The 20,417-nt window shown below is 43.6% G+C and overlaps 1 protein-coding gene across 1 annotated transcript in view; it reads left to right on the forward strand.

The window, feature by feature from the left end:
• The window catches only part of map2 (microtubule-associated protein 2), a 349,408-nt gene that overhangs the window by 233,882 nt on the left and 95,109 nt on the right, over window positions 1-20,417 (forward strand). Inside the window, exon 4 of the mRNA XM_060928995.1 lies at window positions 6,076-6,313. Coding sequence (XP_060784978.1) covers window positions 6,112-6,313 — 202 coding nt within the window. The 5' untranslated portion in view covers window positions 6,076-6,111. The remainder of the gene's footprint in view (window positions 1-6,075; window positions 6,314-20,417) is intronic.

The following is a 20,417-nucleotide window of genomic DNA, read 5'->3' on the forward strand; positions in this document are numbered from 1 at the left end:
AAAAATGATATTGCAGCTTCTGATTTGTCAAACTTGGCAAGCAAACTCTTTACAAGACCCTTATTAGGGCGCTATTATCATTAGGGCCCGAGCACCGTACAGTGTGAGACCCTATCGTTGCCATGTGTCCAATTCTGTTCTTTGTCGCCATTGCGGGAGTAATGTCTCTTGCCGAAGAAGCTGTGGAAGGTTTTTCGCGGGGACGCATGCCCCCGCCCCCCTTGGCCGCTGGCGCGAGGGCCCATCGAGGCCGCTTGCGGCTTTAATTAGGGCCCGAGCCCTATAGGGCGAAGGCCCTATTGTTCTTGTAAGAGTTCACTATTATTAGGGCCCGAGCCCTATGGGCGAAGGCCCTATTGTTCTTGTAAGAGTTCACTATTATTATTCTTCTTCCGTCTTCTTCTTCTTCTTCTTCTTCTTCCGTCTTCTTCTTCTTCTTTATTTTTCTCCGCTGTTGGGCCATTTTCGGGGCGCTTGCCATGGGCGAAAACGCACGAAATTTGGCACCACTTCCGAGAATTGCCACCGCTACTCAGAACCAAAAGCCCAAACTTGGCCGGGGCTCAGGGCCTCTATAGCGCCCCCTAAGTCGTTGTGATTTTGGCCTCCCGCATTAAGGTGCCTGGGTGCCATGTAGTTTGTAGTAGTGGCATGCCATTTGGTACGCATATGTATCTCACTAAGCCGCACAAAAATGTAATGCCAATGCATTAGCCACGCCCAACAGGAAGTGAGGTAATTTCACTTTTGTGCGAAATGCATGGCCACGAAGACGGCGCAACTCCTCCTAGACCGTTCATAGGAATGTCACCAAAATTGATACACATCATCTACAGACATGGCTGACTAAAGTTACTAAATACGTTTCACGTACGATCAACCGTTCAGAAGTTATACGTCAATAAATTTTCGATGCAAAATTTTACATGCTTAAAAATTCATTACAAATCTTCTGATTGCTCAAAACTGCTCATACTTCACACGCAAATCACTCATTGGGCTTCTGACACGTTACCCAATTTCTGTGCTATTTCGCCACTGGGGGCGCTACTTTTGGGCAAAAATTCCAATCTTTCCTCAAATTTGGTCAAACTTCACGGCCACCCTCTTACTAACTCCCATGTCATGTCTACCACATTTTGGAAATTTTCGTCCATGGGGGGCGCTGTTTTTGGCCGACGAAATTGCTCCAAAACGGGTTTTTGGTAAATAATTCCATAATGCTTTTCCTTCACACCACTACCTTGTGATAGTACGTTGCTGTTGTTGACACTTTCTTTTCCAACTCATAATCGCTCATGTACAGCATAGCGCCACCTACTGACATGGGAAAAACCAAAAAATTTATTCTTCAAAAATCTATATCTCATCTTCTATTTACTCAATTGTCATCAAACTTCATAAGCAAACTCTTCATAGCTCACCTGACATATACGCCAAATTTTGTGCACTTTCGTCACTGGGGGCGCTATTTTTGGGCAAAAAATCCGATCTTTCCTCAAATTTGGTCAAACTTCACGGCCACCCTCTTACTACCTCCCATGTCATGTATACCACATTTTGGGAATTTTCGTCCATGGGGGGCGCTGTTTTTGGCCGACGCAATTGCTCCAAAACGGGTTTTTGGTAAATTATCCCATAATGCTTTTCCTTCACACCACTACCTTGTGATAGTACGTTGCTGTTGTAGACACTTATTTTTCCAACTCATAATCGCTCATGTACAGCATAGCGCCACCTACTGACATGGGAAAAACCAAAAAATTTATTCTTCAAAAATCTATATCTCATCTTCTATTTACTCAATTGTCATCAAACTTCATACGCAAACTCTTCATAGCTCACCTGACATTTACGCCAAATTTTGTGCACTTTCGCCCCTGGGGGTGCTGGTTATGGCAAAAATGATATTGCAGCTTCTGATTTGTCAAGCTTGGCAAGCAAACTCTTTACAAGACCCTTTTTGGGGCACTTGCCATGGTCGACAACGCACGAAATTTGGCTCCTTTTTCTTAGACTGCCACCGCTACTGAGAACCAGACGCCCAGATCCAGGCGGGCCTCAGGGCCTCTATAGCGCCCCCCGAGCACCGTACAGTGCGAGACCCTATTGTTACCATGTGTCCAATTCTGTGCTTTGTCGCCATTGTGGGAGTAATGTCTCTTGCCGAAGAAGCTGTGGAGGTTATTTCGCGGGGACGCATGCCCCCGCCCCCCTTGGCCGCTGGCGCGAGGGCCCGTCGAGGCCGCTTGCGGCTTTAATTCTTCTTCTTCTTCTTCTTCTTCTTTATTTTTCTCCGCTGTTGGGCCATTTTCGGGGCGCTTGCCATGGGCGAAAACGCGCGAAATTTGGCACCAGTTCCGAGAATTGCCACCGCTACTCAGAACCAGAAGCCCAAACTTGGCCGGGGCTCAGGGCCTCCATAGCGCCCCCTAAGTCGTTGTGATTTTGGCCTCCCGCATTAAGGTGCCTGGTTGCCATGTAGTTTGTAGTGGTGGCATGCCATTTGGTATGCATATGTATCTCACTAAGCCGGACAAAAATGTAATGCCAATGCATTAGCCACGCCCAACAGGAAGTGAGGTAATTTCACTTTTGTGCGAAATGCATGGCCACGAAGACGGCGCAACTCCTCCTAGACCGTTCATAGGAATGTCACCAAAATTTATACACATCATCTACAGACATGGATGACAAAAGTTACTAAGTACGTTTCACGTAGGATAAACGGTTCAGAAGTTACACGTCAATCAATTTTCGATGCAAAATTTTACATGCTTAAAAATTCATAAGAAATCTTCTGATTGCTCAAAACTGCTCATACTTCACACGCAAATCACTCATTGGGCTTCTGACATGTTATCCAATTTCTGTGATATTTCGCCACTGGGGGCGCTATTTTTGGGCAAAAATTCCAATCTTTCCTCAAATTTGGTCAAACTTCACGGCCACCCTCTTACTACCTCCCATGTCATGTCTTCCACATTTTGGGAATTTTCGTCCATGGGGGGCGCTGTTTTTGGCCGTCGCAATTGCTCCAAAACGGGTTTTTGGTTAATAATTCCGTAATGCTTTTCCTTCACGCCACTACCTTGTGAAAGTACGTTGCTGTTGTAGACACTTATTTTTCCAACTCATAATCGCTCATGTACAGCATAGCGCCACCTACTGACATGGGAAAAACCAAAAAATTTATTCTTCAAAAATCAATATCTCATCTTCTATTTTCTCAATCTTGATCAAACTTGATACACACACTCTTCATAGCTCACCTGACATATACGCTAAATTTTCTGTACTTTTGCCACTGGGGGCGCTGTTTTCAGGCAACAATTTATATCTCGGCTTCTGATTGGTCAAACTTGATCAAACTTAACAAAACAACTCTTCATAGGTCCCTTGACATGTATACCAAATTTGGTGAACTTTCACCACTGGGGGCGCTCATTGCGCTGTAGCAGTTGCAGGAGAGGTCTTCACAATCATGAGGCACCAGGAGTATGTTGTTTTGGTTGCCTTAAACACACATGACTTGTGGGGAATGGGTAGGCAGTCGGGAGCAAGTGTTGTAGCGTTACATACAGACTAATAGATGTCTGACAGAAGACAATCCTATGTAGCTATAGCTTGGTGACTGATGAGGTAAATACATTAATTTGGTTGGGAAGCCATGGCATAAAATGTTCTGTCCATGACAACATCTCAGCGCACCGTGTACTCTGTGTCCAATTCTGTGCTTTGTCGCCATTGTGGGAGTAATGTCTCTTGCCGAAGAAGCTGTGGAAGGTCTTTCGCGGGAACGCATGCCCCCGCCCCCCTTGGCCGCTGGCGCGAGGGCCCGTCGAGGCCGCTTGCGGCTTTAATTAACAATACAATCAAAGCAATAACACTTTAAACTCATCTTGAGCTGTATATCAGTGAGACAGAGACCAGGTGGAAGTGATGAACTATTGCTGACGCTGTTCATTTCTAATGATTGTCTTGAATCACACTGATGAGACATGGGAAAAGAGGGAAACACATCTCATCTTTACGATCAGGATTTGAGCAAAGTGCTGCGGTTCCTAACATGACTCAGAGGAGATGAAACCCCTCGTTCCTCTGTTCATTTCTCCATTCCTGTCTTCATTAGCATGGCTTAGAGAGGTGCTGAGCTCAGTGATTTCCTGCCGATTGTTTCCTTACGATGCTGGAATCAGTGTGAAAGGACTTGGTGGGAATTCTCCTAAAATGGCACATTAAAGAAAGTGCTGATCCAGCTCTATCCCTGAGCTCATGTTGAGAATCCCAGAAGTCCGATAAATTATATGCTGAGTTCCGTGCGCGCGCGCGCACACACACACACACACACACACAGAGACAGATTTTAGCTGAGTGCTAAAAATGCATTGCTATGTTGAGAATATCAGGAGTGTGTTGTAGAGAATGGAAAGGAGAGATTCACCACTAGTGATTTGATCTCTCCTTTATCCTCCCTTCTTATTGTGGCTCTCCTGACCAGAGCCCACCATCAGTTAGCAGCAGTGCTGTGACACGTTGTGTTTTAGGACAGATTAATACTTACAGTGGTGCTTGAAAGTTTGTGAACCCTTTAGAATTTTCTATATTTCTGCATAAATGTGACCTAAAACGTCATCAGATTTTCACACAAGTCCTAAAAGTAGATAAAGAGAACCCAGTTAAACAAATGAGACAACAATATTATACTTGGTCATTTATTTATTGAGGAAAATGATCCAATATTACATATCTGTGAGTGGCAAAAGTATATGAACCTCTAGGATTAGCAGTTAATTTGAAGGTGAAATTAGAGTCAGGTGTTTTCAATCAACGGGATGACAATCAGCTGTGAGTGGGCACCCTGTTTTATTTAAAGAACAGGGATCTATCAAAGTCTGATCTTCACAACACGTTTGTGGAAGTGTATCATGGCACGAACAAGGGAGATTTCTGAGGACCTCAGAAAAAGCATTGTTGATGCTCATCAGGCTGGAAAAGTTTACAAAACCATCTCTAAAGAGTTTGGACTCCACCAATCCACAGTCAGACAGATTGTGTACAAATGGAGGAAATTCAAGACCATTGTTACCCTCCCCAGGAGTGGTCGACCAACAAAGATCACTCCAAGAGCAAGGCGTGTAATAGCTGGCGAGGTCACAAGGACCCCAGGGTAACTTCTAAGCAACTGAAGGCCTCTCTCACATTGGCTGATGTTCATGCGTCCACCATCAGGAGAACACTGAACAACAATGGTGTGCATGGCAGGGTTGCAAGGAGAAAGCCACTGCTCTCCAAAAAGAACATTGCTGCTCATCTGCAGTTTGCTAAAGATCACATGGACAAGCCAGGAGGCTATTGGAAAAATGTGTGAATTGAAGAATGCGAGTGTGAATGGTTGTCTGTGTCTATGTGTCAGCCCTGTGATGACCTGGCGACTTGTCCAGGGTGTACCCCGCCTTTCGTCCGTAGTCAGCTGGGATAGGCTCCAGCTTGCCTGCGACCCTGTAGAAGGATAAAGCGGCTACAGATAATGAGATGAGATTATATATATGCTATCAGTGCCTGACCAGCTTGGTTCTGGTTGAGATGGCTTTAGAAAAAGTAAAAGTACCTAATTAGCAAGGAAACACGTCTCCTTCCTCTGCCAAGTAACTGATTAGCTAGCATTATAATGCTGGCTATTAGGATTTTTTTAAAACAAAGTGAGACGGCAATTAGTACTTTTTGGAAACAAAGTGAGCTGTTGAATGGTTGCTAAGAGTTGAATATGAAGCACTGGGTTTGTTCCATCTCTCTCAGCATGGGTGCCTCGCTCTCTTTTAATCTCTCATTTAGCACAAATCAGATCTGACACTTCATCATTGTTTCTATTAGCACAGCACCATCTAAATGACATCCAGCAACTCCTCCACTCTCTGCTTGATTGGGATTTTCTGAGCTTTATTTGAAAATGTAGTCACTTCACCTTCAGAGCCATACATTGCCGTGTCTACTTCAACCTCAGGTGGTAAACTTTCCCACGAATAAAGACGTCATGTGTCAGCTAAGCAATTTTCTGTTCTCTCTGTCTTTCAGCAGTAAGGCGAAATCTCTTCCCATCCCCCGGTTCTGATGGCAGACGGTCGGCAGCCCGAGGACAGCGCCTCCCAGTGGGCATCGCCCGGAACCCAGGACTCCTCCAGTCCCGTGGGAGAGAATGGTTTCCCCTACAGGACGTGCCAGCCTGATGCTGCGCATGCCACCACCGCTGCCTCCTACGCCAAAGAGAATGGCTTTAACGGAGACCTGCCCTCGGGCCATGAAGTTACTGCAGGTAGGAACCTGAAACTCGGAACACGTGCTAGAACTCAACCAAATGGTAAAAGCAATCATGGTCGACATGCTAGATGCAGGTGCTTTGAGGGTTCAGTGGATGATTAAGAGTTCTGAAAGGGGTTCCACGTTTCTTAACCTCGAAGGGTTCTTGCGCCAAATTTTGAACTGTTCACAGCAAAAATAAATTGGGTCGGAACCTGAAATTTTGGTTCCCAACTGGAACCAAAATATAGCTGGTTTTTCCAGCATGAACCGCGATGACATCAGTGGGCATGTCATTAGTTTGGAAAAAGATAGCAGAGCGCAGCAATGGAGAATGCAACAGAAAAGGATACATTTTCAGAAAAAAATGGAATGAAAACAAATATCTATAATAACAGACCAAAAGCTCAGAAGTAATCACTGCAAGCTGCCATCTTGCTACGACTGTTTGCTACCAGTGCGCATTGGGCAACGCCCTCCATTCATGACGCATCCTTGATTACAATGGTTCAAATCAAAGTTGGTGAAAATGTGGGCTGGTTCATGAGCTGGTACCAAGGTTCAGAGAATCCTGAATAGAAGCAGTTCAGGAACCCGTTCCCGGTTGATACCAAGTTGGTCTAGTGGTACTAGAGAGACACTTCAGATCTGTTTAAGGACCGGTCCCACAATACTGAGAACTATAACTACAACTATAGCGATAACTACGGTATAAATAAATCTGTCCCCTGCAGTTTATGTGGTTGGTGCTCACACCAGACCGATAACAATCCCTATAGACCAGGCCTGGGTTTTTCCGTATCAGTGAGATTGCTTCCGGAGCGATTTTTCCAGGCCTGGACCTGATCCAGTAAAACATCTGACCAATCAGGTAACTGTTTACATGTGACGTTGTCTGAGCACATGCTATTTTCCCTGGGTATCTTTGGTACATCCTTGTTGTCGCATCATGAAGTCATGGAATACGGAGTCACGGAAAATAAAAAAAATAATACAAAGCACGCATCTTTATTCACGGACATGTGATTTTCCATGAAATATCAATCGTAAGTTAATGAAGTAAACATATAAATGCAGGTAAGATATTTTAATTATAAACTTCAGCAGTCCAAGCATTTAATTGTTTTAGACTAATTAATTTTTTATCCATGATGCATCATCCGTATGAAATCGGTAACCAATCTGTAATATACTGAAACGTCCGTGACCGATCCGTCATGTGCATGGGTTGTTTTGAAGTCTACGCTGTACAGTATGACCCAGAATAATGTGCTACTACTTGGAAAAAAAAACTTACATGACTATTCCTAAGTTGCATACCTAAGTTTATTCCTCAGTGTCAGGACCATCCAATATTATGGACACAATCTGTCTTTTCATTTTTATGCTGATGATTTGCAGATATATTTGCCCATGAGACCCAATGAAATTACGGCGCTTACTAAGTTACTGGATTGTATTACTGATGTAAAGCAGTGGCTGGCACGGAACTTTTTGCATTTGAACAACAGCAAAACAGAATGTATTTTATGTGGCACGTCACCCACGTCAAATGTTTTTAAAACAAATTTTGGTACTCTGGCCCCCTTTTTTAAACCATTTGTACTAAATCTTGGGGTAACGTTTGAGAGTGGGCTTAAATTTGATAAACAGATTAGTTCCGTTGTTAGAACGAGCTTTTTTCAACTTCGTCTCTTGGCCAAAGCGAAGCCGTTTCTCAGTCGGCAGGATCTCGAGGAGGCAATTCATGCATTTATCAGTTCGAGACTGGACTATTGTAATGCCCTGTGTGTTGGCCTCAGCCAGTCTTCAATTTTACGTCTTCAACTTGTACAGAACGCTGCGGCCTGATTTTTAACAAGCACGTCTAGACGTGAACACATTACTCCTGTGTTGTCGTCACTCCACTGGCTTCCAGTCCGTTTTAGAATTGATTTTAAACTTCTGTTGTTTGTTTTTAATGCCATCAATGGCCTGGCTCCCTCTTACTTGTCTGAGATTTTAACTATTCGTGATCATGGTAGGGCCCTGCGTTCTTCGGGTCAGCTTCTGTTAGAAGTTCCAAGGTCGAGATATAAACAGTGGGGTGATCGTTCTTTTGCTGTCGCTGCTCCCAGACTGTGGAACAATCTGCCCCCCCGACATTCGCACCACTATTGATCCCGGCCTTTTTAAATCAAAGTTGAAGACCTACTTTTTTAGATTGGCATACAATCCTGACTAGGGGAGTCTTGTTTTTGAGGGGTGCTTCGTTTCGTCTGTTTTATTTCATGTACTTCTGAAAGGCTTTTGGTAATCTGCAGCACGGTGGCACCTTCCGCAGTCAAAACCTGTGTTTTTATGTGTTTTGGTGTTCTGTTTTATGGCGTTGATGTAAAGCACTTTGGGTACCTTTTGGTTATTGTAAAGGGCTATATAAATAAAATTTTATTAATTGATTGATTGATTGATTGATTATAGTGGGGATTATAGTTGTGGTGTGACTGCTCCAGACTGGAACTAAATTCAGGCATAAGTGTAGTCATAGTTGTAGTTATAGTTATCGGTGTTTTGGGACCGGGCCCTTAAGATGCGAGATAGAGCTTTTTTCTGATCCTACACTCATACTAGCAAGTGACAAGTTGTTGATTTCGATATTTAAGGACACTAATGCATACATGTCAACCTTTGGTCAATCAAACCTGTATAACCAACCTCCAAAATCCGTATTTCCCTTATAAAATCCGTATAAGATGCAAATTAAAATAATTTACCTAAAATTTGAATGATAATTAACAATGATATATCCCAGTTACTTTTTATTCAATATTAATAACAATAAACCTTCAGAATGAATACAAAGCTCCAATGTTTGACAAAAACACAGTGTTATCAGCGTAGTTACGAAGGAAATACTTCGTTGTTTGGAGACAGGTTTCACCGAGCGGCTATTATGCACGAGACTTCATATTAGCCACAAAGTCAGGAAAATCTCTCATCTCATCTCATTATCTCTAGCCGCTTTATCCTTCTACAGGGTCGCAGGCAAGCTGGAGCCTATCCCAGCTGACTACGGGCGAAAGGCGGGGTACACCCTGGACAAGTCGCCAGGTCATCACAGGGCTGACACATAGACACAGACAACCATTCACACTCACATTCACACCTACGGTCAATTTAGAGTCACCAGTTAACCTAACCTGCATGTCTTTGGACTGTGGGGGAAACCGGAGCACCCGGAGGAAACCCACGCGGACACGGGGAGAACATGCAAACTCCGCACAGAAAGGCCCTCGCCGGCCCCGGGGCTCGAACCCAGGACCTTCTTGCTGTGAGGCGACAGCGCTAACCACTACACCACCATGCCGCCCTCAGGAAAATCTGTTCGTAAAATTACGTTATAATGACCAAATACAATGAAAAGTATTTTTCCAGTCTCACCTGTGAAAGGTAATCCCATGTGATCTCGTTTGGACGGTAAACCTGTTGGTACAGTTAAACGCAGCACATAAATGAGGCATCTTTATTCTCGGCTACTTTGCCACATCCAATATGGCGGCGAGGATGACGTATGATTCTACGCAGAAGGCGGCATCTATGTTTATATGTCTATGACTTCACGGTTGGCGGGATTCTCGCAATGCAGTGTGCGCATGATCAAAAGTGGAACGAAGTCTCGCTACCACAAGATACCGCGCGATTTCATAAGACTCTTTACTGGCTGTCTGTGGTGTACAGTACGTTTGTAAATGTTATGTGCTCTTTTATCATCGTGGGAATTGATTATAGCTCTAAATAAATATTGAAGTTTTTTTAAAGAATCCGTATAACTTTATTTGTATGCCCGTATACTACGTTTATTGAATCAAATCCGTATAAAATACGGACATTCCGTATAGGTTGACATGTATGCTAATGCTTGTGATGCACTGACAGCATTGCCAGCTGTAACATACTGTAAGTTAGACGGGGAAGCCATGGCCTAATGCTAGAGTTTGGGACCAAAAGGTTGCAGGCTTGATTCCCAGCAAGAATGGCTGAAGTCCCCTTGAGCAAGGCGCCTAACCTCCAGTTGCTCTCCAGGCTGCTCTGGGTTTGTTATACGTCACTCTGGATAAGAGCGTTTGCTAAATGCCTGTCATGTAAGTTCAAGTTAGATTTGTTACGCAATGAGACTGAATTCATTATTTTCTTCATGCCGCTATCTAATTCACCTTTCTTTTTTGTTTTTTTTGTTAGTATCAGTCAGATCCAAGCCTGAGTATCAGATTGGTGCCATCTCTACCAAAATATCGTACAGTACACTAATGCTGTTCTCTGTTTGAGGAGAAAGCTACAGATCTCTCACTTCAACATAAATTGGAGGTAAAAGTGAGTGATTGCAGGGATGTGGAACAAAAGGCTGAGCTGGCTGCAGGGGATTGGGTGCCATGGCAACTCCCAGAAGCAATTACTAATGCCAGGAACTCGGGTTAGAGAAAAAGACACAGACTTGAAAATAGGTAGGAAAAATATGAACTATTTCCGGTCCTGTCACTCAATCTGAGTGAGAACAGAACCGGAAGTCGTGCCCTTAGCCTTAGTCATGCAGCTGGATGATGAAGCATGGGATCCTGAGATCAGACAATGCTACTGAATCTCAGTTCTCTTCTCCTTTTCTGAGTCTTTTGTTTTCCCCTCTTTCTGGTTATGCCTTTCTTTATTTCTTTCTGATGCATACGTACATCACTGCCTGATGTTCTCTTTTGTCTTTCTTGTAAAGCCGTGCGTCTGTGCGGCAGTTTGTTTTGGTGATGTTTTGCTGAGCGAGAGCATCAGAGCAACTGTTAACATTCAGTGTCGTGACTTGAGGAGGAGAGCGGAGTGGGTGATGTGGGAAGAAGGCGAGAGGAAGAAAAACAGAAAGAGGGAGGGGAAATAATAAAGGGGAGAGAGAGAGCAAGGAGAGGAAAGAGAGTGAAGATACTGAAAAAGAGAGAGAAAAAGACAGCAGGGACGAGGAGAAAGGTTAAAGACTCTCGGGCATCAGTCAGAGGAACACGAGGATGTGGGAGGCAAGGTGTGATTTTCAAAAGCACTTTGGACTGTGTGTGTGTGTGTGTGTGGGTCCGGAAGACTCTCTGAACTCCATGCTATTTTTCTGCATACTGTTAAGTGTGTATCCATCCTGTTATCTGTCCATCCTAATCAGTTGTTCTTGCTGATGCTGCTCTCTGAGAGTCTCTCCCCCTTCTCTCTTTCTTCTGCTCTTCTTTGCTGTTTCCTCCATCTTCCATCTTCTGCTTTCTTTTGTTACCCTAATAACTGTGTAGCACCTTTCATGCATTTAAATGCAATTCAAGATGCATATTACTACTCTACTATTGGTCTTTTTTAATAGTAAAATAATATAAAAAGTAATAAATAAACAGAATTAGCTGTCTAATAGCGCAGAGAAAGGTATGGACTAGAACTGACAGATACAGAGGCCACACCTCCTTCACTGAGACTAATGTTGCCGTCTCAGGGAGTTTTTATTTGCCACCGTCACCTCAGGCTTGCTCATTAGGGATACATTTATTAGTTTATACGTTTAAAATCTTTCTTTTTCTGTAAACCTGCTTTGCGACAATGTCTATTGTTAAAAGTGCTATACAAATAAATTGACACGACTTGACGAACATAAATAAGCCACACCTTCAACAGAATTAACAGGTCCTCCTTCACTTGGACTGACAGATATTTAAGCCACGCCTCCTTCACTGGAATTGACACGCATACAGGCCACACCTTCTTCAGTTGGGTTAAGAGATTTTTAAGCTACACCTCCTTCACTGGAATTGACACGCATACAGGTCACACCTTCTTTACGTCGATTGACATGTAAGCCACGCCTCCTTCACTGGAATTGAAGGTACACATGCCACACCTTCTTTAGTTTGATTGACATATGTAAGTCAAGTCAAGTCAACTTTATTGTCAAATATGCTATACATGCTCGACATACAGCACAGATGAAATATCAGTCCTCTCTGACCCACGGTGCAAACAGGCAATGCAATAAAAAGCTATGCCTCCTTCATTGGAAATGGCATGTGCACAGGCCACACCTTCTTTACTTTGACTGACATCTCAACCACGCCTCCTTCACTGAAATTGAAAGCTGCATAGGCCACACCTTATTTAGTTCAACTGACATGTAAGCCATGCCTCCTTCATTGGAAAGAGCAGGTGCAGAGGCCACACCTTCTTTACTTCGAGGGACATGTAAGCCACGCCTCCTTCACTGGAATTGAAGGTACACATGCCACACCTTCTTTAGTTTGACTGACATCTCAACCACACCTCCTTCACTGAAATTGAAAGGTGCACAGGCCACACCTTATTTAGTTCGACTGACATGTAAGCCCTGCCTACTTCATTGGAAAGAGCAGGTGCAGAGGCCACACCTTCTTTACTTCGACGGACATGTAAGCCATGCCTCCTTCACTGGTATTGAAAGGTACACAGGCCACACGTTCTTTACTTTGACTGTGCCCAAATCCAGAATCCAGGGACACATGTCGGCCCGGGGGCATTTTGAGTTATTGACAGATTCAGAAAGTACAGTTTCTAAGCTTTCCAATGATGCCTTCCATGTGGAGATCTGACAATATTTGAAGAATGTGTGGCCTTTTGAAAGTGTATACTTCTTAAAACAGAAAAGGGAGAAAATCGCCCTCAAAGTTTTCCATCTCAGCTACTCTGGGTGTAGGGCGGGCACATAATGCTGCTCATTTGCATGATATTAAGGAAAGCCCTACCCCCTACGAGCTAGCACGATGCCACTTTCATGTAAACAAAGATCACCACATCAATTTTCCTTCCATGCAAAGTATGCCCAACACAATTATGAAATACAAAAATAAGTCCTAAAGTATACTTTAACGGTTTGTGGTTGAAAAATTACTCACACCGTAAGAAAGAAAGATAGCATGCTGATGACACAACTAACACAACACTAGTTTCATGTAAAGCCTCGGTCACAACCGGCCGTACGCGCTCCTATGGCTGGTCTACATGCAAAAAACGCAAGAAACGCACGAGAGCGCGCATGAAACGCACGAGAGCGCGCGTGTGATGTGCTGATTTTCGAGCCGCAGACCGGCCGCAGAGGTTCTTTGTCATGTCAAACAAACTCTACGGGCGCTTACGTTTTTTTCAGGTTGCAAGACAAACTTACGGCCAACGCGCGTCTTTCTCCGTGAACAAAAAAAAAACAAAACGCAGCGATTTGGGAAACGCCAAAAATCACACGGCCAAAAAATCGTACGTCCGGTTGTGACCTAGGCTTAACCAAACCACAACACTCTCCGTTACATGCAAATAATAACCACACAGCCTTAGATTAATAAACTTACCCCATCAGAAAGAGAAACGGCGCCTTGCACACACCAATGCCTCCGATGGAATGTAATCCTAGAACGGTCAGTGTATCATCCGATCATTCAAGTATTCCATTCAATCTGGAAAACGAGGTTGCGGTTTTTTTTGCTAGAAATGGTGATCTCCGATGTAAATACCGTGTGTCTGTTTGCTTCGCGGTGTTTCAGCTCCTCTGCGCTCTGTTTAGTAACTCATTCCATAGTGAAATCACACGCCTGTATGCAGTTAAGTAGCCATGCACTCAGCTCGCATCATACAGCTGATTCGCGAAAAAACAAAAGACTTAAATCATCATGTGAATGGCCCATATGGTAATTTACCCACACCCCCCAGCAGGCTACAGTCCTGACAAAAACGAGACAATTTGCAACAAAAAATGTATGCTTTTCCAACAAAACAATCTATTATCTGAAATACTGATTGCATTCTTCAAGATCTCAACTTGCACATGATGGAAAAAAAACAAAAATCACAAATTTCGAAAAAAAAAATGCTTCTTTTGCGATTATCTCGGATTCGTTTCGGCCGACATGTGTCCCTGGATTCGGTGAGGGGTCACAGTAAGCCACACTTCCTTCATTGGAAATGACAGGTGCACAGGCCACACCTTCTTTCCTTCAACTGGCATATGTAAGCCAGGCATCCTTCACTGGAATTGACAGTTGCACAGGCCACACCTCCTTCACTGAGATTGACAGGCACAGAGGCCACACCTCCTTTACTAGGACTTAGATATATTAGCCATACCTCCTTCACTGAAGCTGACAGGTACAGAGGCCACACCTCCTTCACTGGGATTGATAGGTACGTAGGCCACACTTCCTTCACTACGATTGACAGCTACAGAGGCCACACCTCCTTCACTGGGATTGACAGGTATGCAGGCCACACCTCCTTCACTGGGATTGACAGGTATGCAGGCCACACCTCCTTCACTGGGGTTGACAATTGCTCAGGCCACACCTCCTTCACTGGGATGGATAGGTACAGAGGCCACTCCTCCTTCACTGGGATGGATAGGTACAGAGGCCACACCTCCTTCACTGGGATTGACAGGTATGCAGGCCACACCTCCTTCACTGGGATGGACAGGTACAGAGGCCACACCTCCTTCACTGGGATTGACAGGTACATAGGCCACACCTTCACTGGGATTGACAGGTACACAGGCCACACCTCCTTCACTCGGATTGACAGATACAGAGGCCACACCTCCTTCACTGGGATTGACAGTTACTCAGGCCACACCTCCTTCACTGGGATTGACAGGTACTCAGGCCACACCTCCTTCACTGAGATTGACAGATACTCAGGCCACACCTCCTTCACTGGGATGGATAGGTACACAGGCCACACCTCCTTCACTGGTACTTACAGTATGATTGATAAGCAGCAGTGAATCATCACACCCCTACATCCCTGACTTAATTATTAATCGTGTCACGTCTCTGTACCAGCAGAGCGTTTCCTGTACCTGTGCGGCTCGGCATCAATCATGAGCTTGTCACGAAAATCATGAAACCGATCGACCTTTTCCTCTCACAAACATACACAATGAATGACTGCAGCTTGCTCTGCTCGTTTAATTTAGCCATCATGCGTTTCTGTGGCCTGAGGGAAGCTTTCTGCCTTTGCTGTACCTTGTGTAATTTTCACACTAAACCTTGAGATGCAGCACAAAGCCAGAGATCAGTGGAGCTTTGTGTGAGCACGAGTGTGTTTTACAGAGCCAGGAGCTATACAGTACAAACACATCTTTCCAGCCACCACAGAGACTTTTAAACCGTGGTGGAAAGGATGAGGTGGGAAGGACTGCAGAGTTTCTGTTAAGTTGTGCATTTTTAACAAATCATGGTTTCAGTAAAGTTCCCTTCAAGAATATTCAGTTGCATTATGATGTCATGTAAGCAGTTTGCATGTCTCGAAGAAGCAAACTGCTAGCTTGGATAGGGTAAACCCTAGAGACGAGCTCTAAATCGCACTAAATTCTGAGGAATATTTGCATGAATCTTGCAACGTGAAGCAGGAAACAACAGGCAAACTCGACATTTCAGTCCTAATGTGCGTCACTTCTTCAAAAGCACCTACTATAAAATGAGTTATATATGATTTCCACTGTGCGGCTTGATAGAGAAAAATATCTAGATAGTCATGACAATAATTTTGTTCCAAAGTCAAAGACCCTCCCGTGCCAGGACCTGGTCTTCCCAGGCAATCTCCCATCCTAGCACCAATCAGGCCCTTAAGGCGCATTGGGCAGTGCTGATCACTGTTTCTATAGCCCTCAGCCTCTCGCCTATTACATATCTAGGTTTACAGTGGGGGGCTGGTCTCATCTCATCTCATGCAAACTCTGCACAGAAAGGCCCTCGTCGGCCACGGGGCTCGAACCCTGACCTTCTTGCTGTGAGGCGACAGCGCTAACCACTACACCACTGTGCCGCCCACCCAGAAGACTCTAAAGACATATTCCAACAAGAATTGTTCACCAGGTGGCACCACCTGCCATGGATGCAGCTACACGGGGGATCATGTGCAATTTCACACAAATCACTACTCCTCCCGCAGGATTGATCGGATTTCAAACTCACACACAACGTTTTCCCAGTATGAGCTCCAGCCTCAGTGAGGCTTTTTTAAAAAAGGGAACATTTTAGTTAATAGTTTATTATATTTTACTCTACCCTTTACAAATGTGGATAAATAATTATTGCTGGTTATTTAAAAAATGAAACAAAATTATTTTTTTAATTTAACAAAATAAATATTTAAGCTGATAAAAAAAGAAAAGAAACATTGCATTTTTTCGGTCATAAAATTTTCTTCATTTAATTTTTTTTTTCCAAAAGTAGCATGGGAAAATCGAATCGTGAATTAGGTGAATCGCTGCATGCTTACAAACAAATATTCCAGACAAGAAGGCATGTTTCCATCCTTTTTTTTTAAAATCATCTAAATAATAGACTGAATTTATTTCATTTTATAATTTCTAGAACATTTTCTGTGTCATTCGTACTAGGAAGAAATGAAAAATATTGACTATTTCACCTTTAAGATACATAAACGAATCATAATTAGCTGTTAAAGCTTTAAATGTACATATCCGCGTTTCCACCTGAAATATAAATAAGGTACAAAAGATAATGGCAACAAGGAAAGGTCCAGTCTAGTACTGATTTTTTTTTCTAAGAGTGAATATCTTGTGCACATTGTACTGTACATTCAATAAATATAAATAATTCAGTTTCTGATTCCGAGAGAGAAAGAGAGGAGGGTACAGTAGCATTGGACAGCAGAGCCTGCGGTAACTGTTGATTTGAATTGCAGTGATTTATATGGATACCTGTCATGCCTTTAAGCACTAGCCGGATCGACCTTCTGCATCCTGTCGTTAAAATTTCTCGCCGTCCGAGGAGCTGTGATTCTCTTTGACTTTCTAAGGTGATCACAAAGACTTTCTTGATCCATGATGTCATCCTGCGGACCCATTATTTGTGAAGACAGTTTTTGTGCATGGAGAATAAAAGAGAACACTCATGCCATTCCTGTGTAGGATTGGTGGTTTGAAGAAACAGCTCTCTGATTGTGTTATGATGGAGGGGGTATGGTTTTTTGTTTTGTTTTTTTGGGTACAGCAGAGAATATAAGCCTGTAATAAAGTTAATGATAGAGGATGATGTTTCTCAGGCTGCGCACGCCATGAGTCAGGAGCACACGCCCACACACACTCTGTCGGCCAAGGCATGCTCAGAGCGTGAGCTCGTCCTGGGCCTAGGCGGCACGTTGCCGTGGCAACAGCTCCACTCTTTTGCGCCGGGTAGCAGCCGTATCCCCCCACCTCATTTTTTTTTTTTTTTTGGCTTCTTCAGACCTCGTACATGCACCACCGTGCCTCAGTAGCTTCTCTTCTGGGTAAGTCAGTAGATCGGACACCATCCGGGGGTCTTTTATATGTGATGCTATTTTGTCTTTTATCTTGTGTGAAGGTCGCGTTACAACAGATGGTATGTTACTTTATTTCTAGTCAGGAGAGCATGAATAAAGTGAGTCTTTGTGCTTAATTGTGAAGTATTAGGCTTTGGTTATTGTCCTAGAACTTTATTTCATATAATTTATGAACGGAATGATGTCATGCTTGCTGCTCTGACTGACGAGGGTTCTTTTGTTTAGTTGTATCCTTTATACATATTCTCATAAACGTGATATTTGTCTAGAAAGCTATTGCAGAAATGCAGCTGAATTTATCTGGCTTAGATATAGTGTGTGTGTGTTATTAAGACAAGACTTAAACCATAAAGGAAGTGACTTCATGCAGATTATTTGTGTGGATGTGTGAGAGAGTATGAAAAGAACCTGATTAGTATTCTGAATGTATCTCAGCCAGACGGGACCGTTTTGCTTGGAGGGGGATGGAGGGGAGTGGAGGGGGGGGTTGTACTCGAACACGTCTGGACCAGTGCAGCCGTCTGTCTACCAGACAGAAATTGAACTAAATGGTAGGTAGGGATCATGGAAGACAGAAAGAGCAATCCAGATACATGATATCGAATACTCAGTGAAATTTTCATGTTTAAATTGCAGTGGGTGGGTGGGAGTGGGTGGGGGGATTGCTGTGTTCATAAAGCATTCAACAAAGGCAGTGATGAGCTGTCACATGTGCTCAGACATCTGTGGGCAGAAGCAGATAGTTACGTTGATGTACCTTGGCTTCACCCGTCTACGTCTTAACCTCGCTTAGAATACCATGGCTGGTCATATTCCTAAAAACATAACGGAGGAAAAAAAAATGAAACAAGGTACAGTTTTCCCCTTCGCTCAAATATATTTAAACGTATTTGATTAACTAAGACGTTTGGTTTCCAGAAGATTCTTCTTCCATTTCTCAGGTAATTTCTTTCCATAAACCTGTACATTAAAGCCATAATATCATGTTCGGAATTGATTTTTATGATCATTGGTATCAGATTATGCATTGCGTTTAGGAAGAATTCAAATCCAAGCTGCTGCTGAATCAATGAGCACGACTCCAGTGCCTATATTCATACTAGCAAGCTGCACGTTCTTGTGACCGAGCATGTGGGCGTGGCCTGTCTAGCATTTGCTTCCTATGAGAAACTATAGTACAAAAATAGAGCTTCTAAAGCTAACTAATTAAATACAAATTAAATAACACTACAGTCAGTGTGAAAATCGGTTGCTTGAGTTACATGTTATGTGCTGGGATTCGTGCTAACTGTACGAGCTACGTACATAAGCGCATTGGAGGCACCGACAATGTGTGCTACTTCCTTCCAAGCTTTATTTTTCTTTGTCTGTTTTTGATACATTTAATGAGAGCTCATATAGTGGGGCAGAAAAGTATTTAGTCAGCCACCAATTGTGCAAGTTCTCCCATTTAAAAAGATGAGAGAGGCCTGTAATTTTCATCATAGGTACACTTCAATTATGAGAGACAGAATGGGGGGAAAGAATCCAGGAAATCACATTGTAGGATTTTTAATGAATTAATTGGTAAATTCCTCGGTAAAGTAAGTATTTGGTCACCTACAAACAAGCAAGATTTCTGGCTCTCACAGACCTGTAACTTCTTCTTTAAGAGGCTCCTCTGTCCTCCACTCGTTACCTGTATTAATGGCACCTGTTTGAACTCGTTATCAGTATAAAAGACACCTGTCCACAACCTCAAACAGTCACACTCCAAACTCCACTATGGCCAAGACCAAAGAGCTGTCAGAGGATACCAGAAACAAAATTGTAGACCTGCACCAGGCTGGGAAGACTGAATCTGCAATAGGTAAGCAGCTTGGCGTGAAGAAATCAACTGTGGGAGCAATTATTAGAAAATGGAAGACATACAAGACCACTGATAATCTCCCTCGATCTGGGGCTCCACGCAAGATCTCACCCCATGGGGTCAAAATGATCACAAGAACGGTGAGCAAAAATCCCAGAACCACACGGGGGGACCTAGTGAATGACCTGCAGAGAGCTGGGACCAAAGTAACAAAGGCTACCATCAGTAACACACTACACCGCCAGGGACTCAAATCCTGCAGTGCCAGATGTGTCCCCCTGCTTAAGCCAGTACATGTCCAGGCCTGTGTGAAGTTTGCTAGAGAGCATTTGGATGATCCAGAACAGGACTGGGAGAATGTCATATGGTCAGATGATACCAAAATAGAACTTTTTGGTAAAAACTCAACTTGTCGTGTTTGGAGGAGAAAGAATGCTGAGTTGCATCCAAAGAACATCATACGTACTGTGAAGCATGGGGGTGGAAACATCATGCTTTGGGGCTGTTTTTCTGCAAAGGGACCAGGACAACTGATCCGTGTAAAGGCAAGAATGAATGGGGCCATGTATCGTGAGATTTTGAGTGAAAACCTCCTTCCATCAGCAAGGGCATTGAAGATGAAACGTGGATGGGTCTTTCAGCATGACAATGATCCCAAACACACCGCCCAGGCAACGAAGGAGTGGCTTCGTAAGAGGCATTTCAAGGTCCTGGAGTGGCCTAGCCAGTCTCCAGATCTCAACCCCATAGAAAATCTTTGGAGGGAGTTGAAAGTCCGTGTTGCCCAGTGACAGCCCCAAAACATCACTGCTCTAGAGGAGATCTGCATGGAGGAATGGGCCAAAATACCAGCAACAGTGTGTGAAAACCTTGTGAAGACTTACAGAAAACGTTTGACCTCTGTCATTGCCAACAAAGGGTATATAACAAAGTATTGAGATGA

The sequence above is a fragment of the Neoarius graeffei genome, chromosome 9, assembly GCF_027579695.1.
Source record: "Neoarius graeffei isolate fNeoGra1 chromosome 9, fNeoGra1.pri, whole genome shotgun sequence".
Lineage (NCBI taxonomy): Eukaryota > Metazoa > Chordata > Actinopteri > Siluriformes > Ariidae > Neoarius > Neoarius graeffei.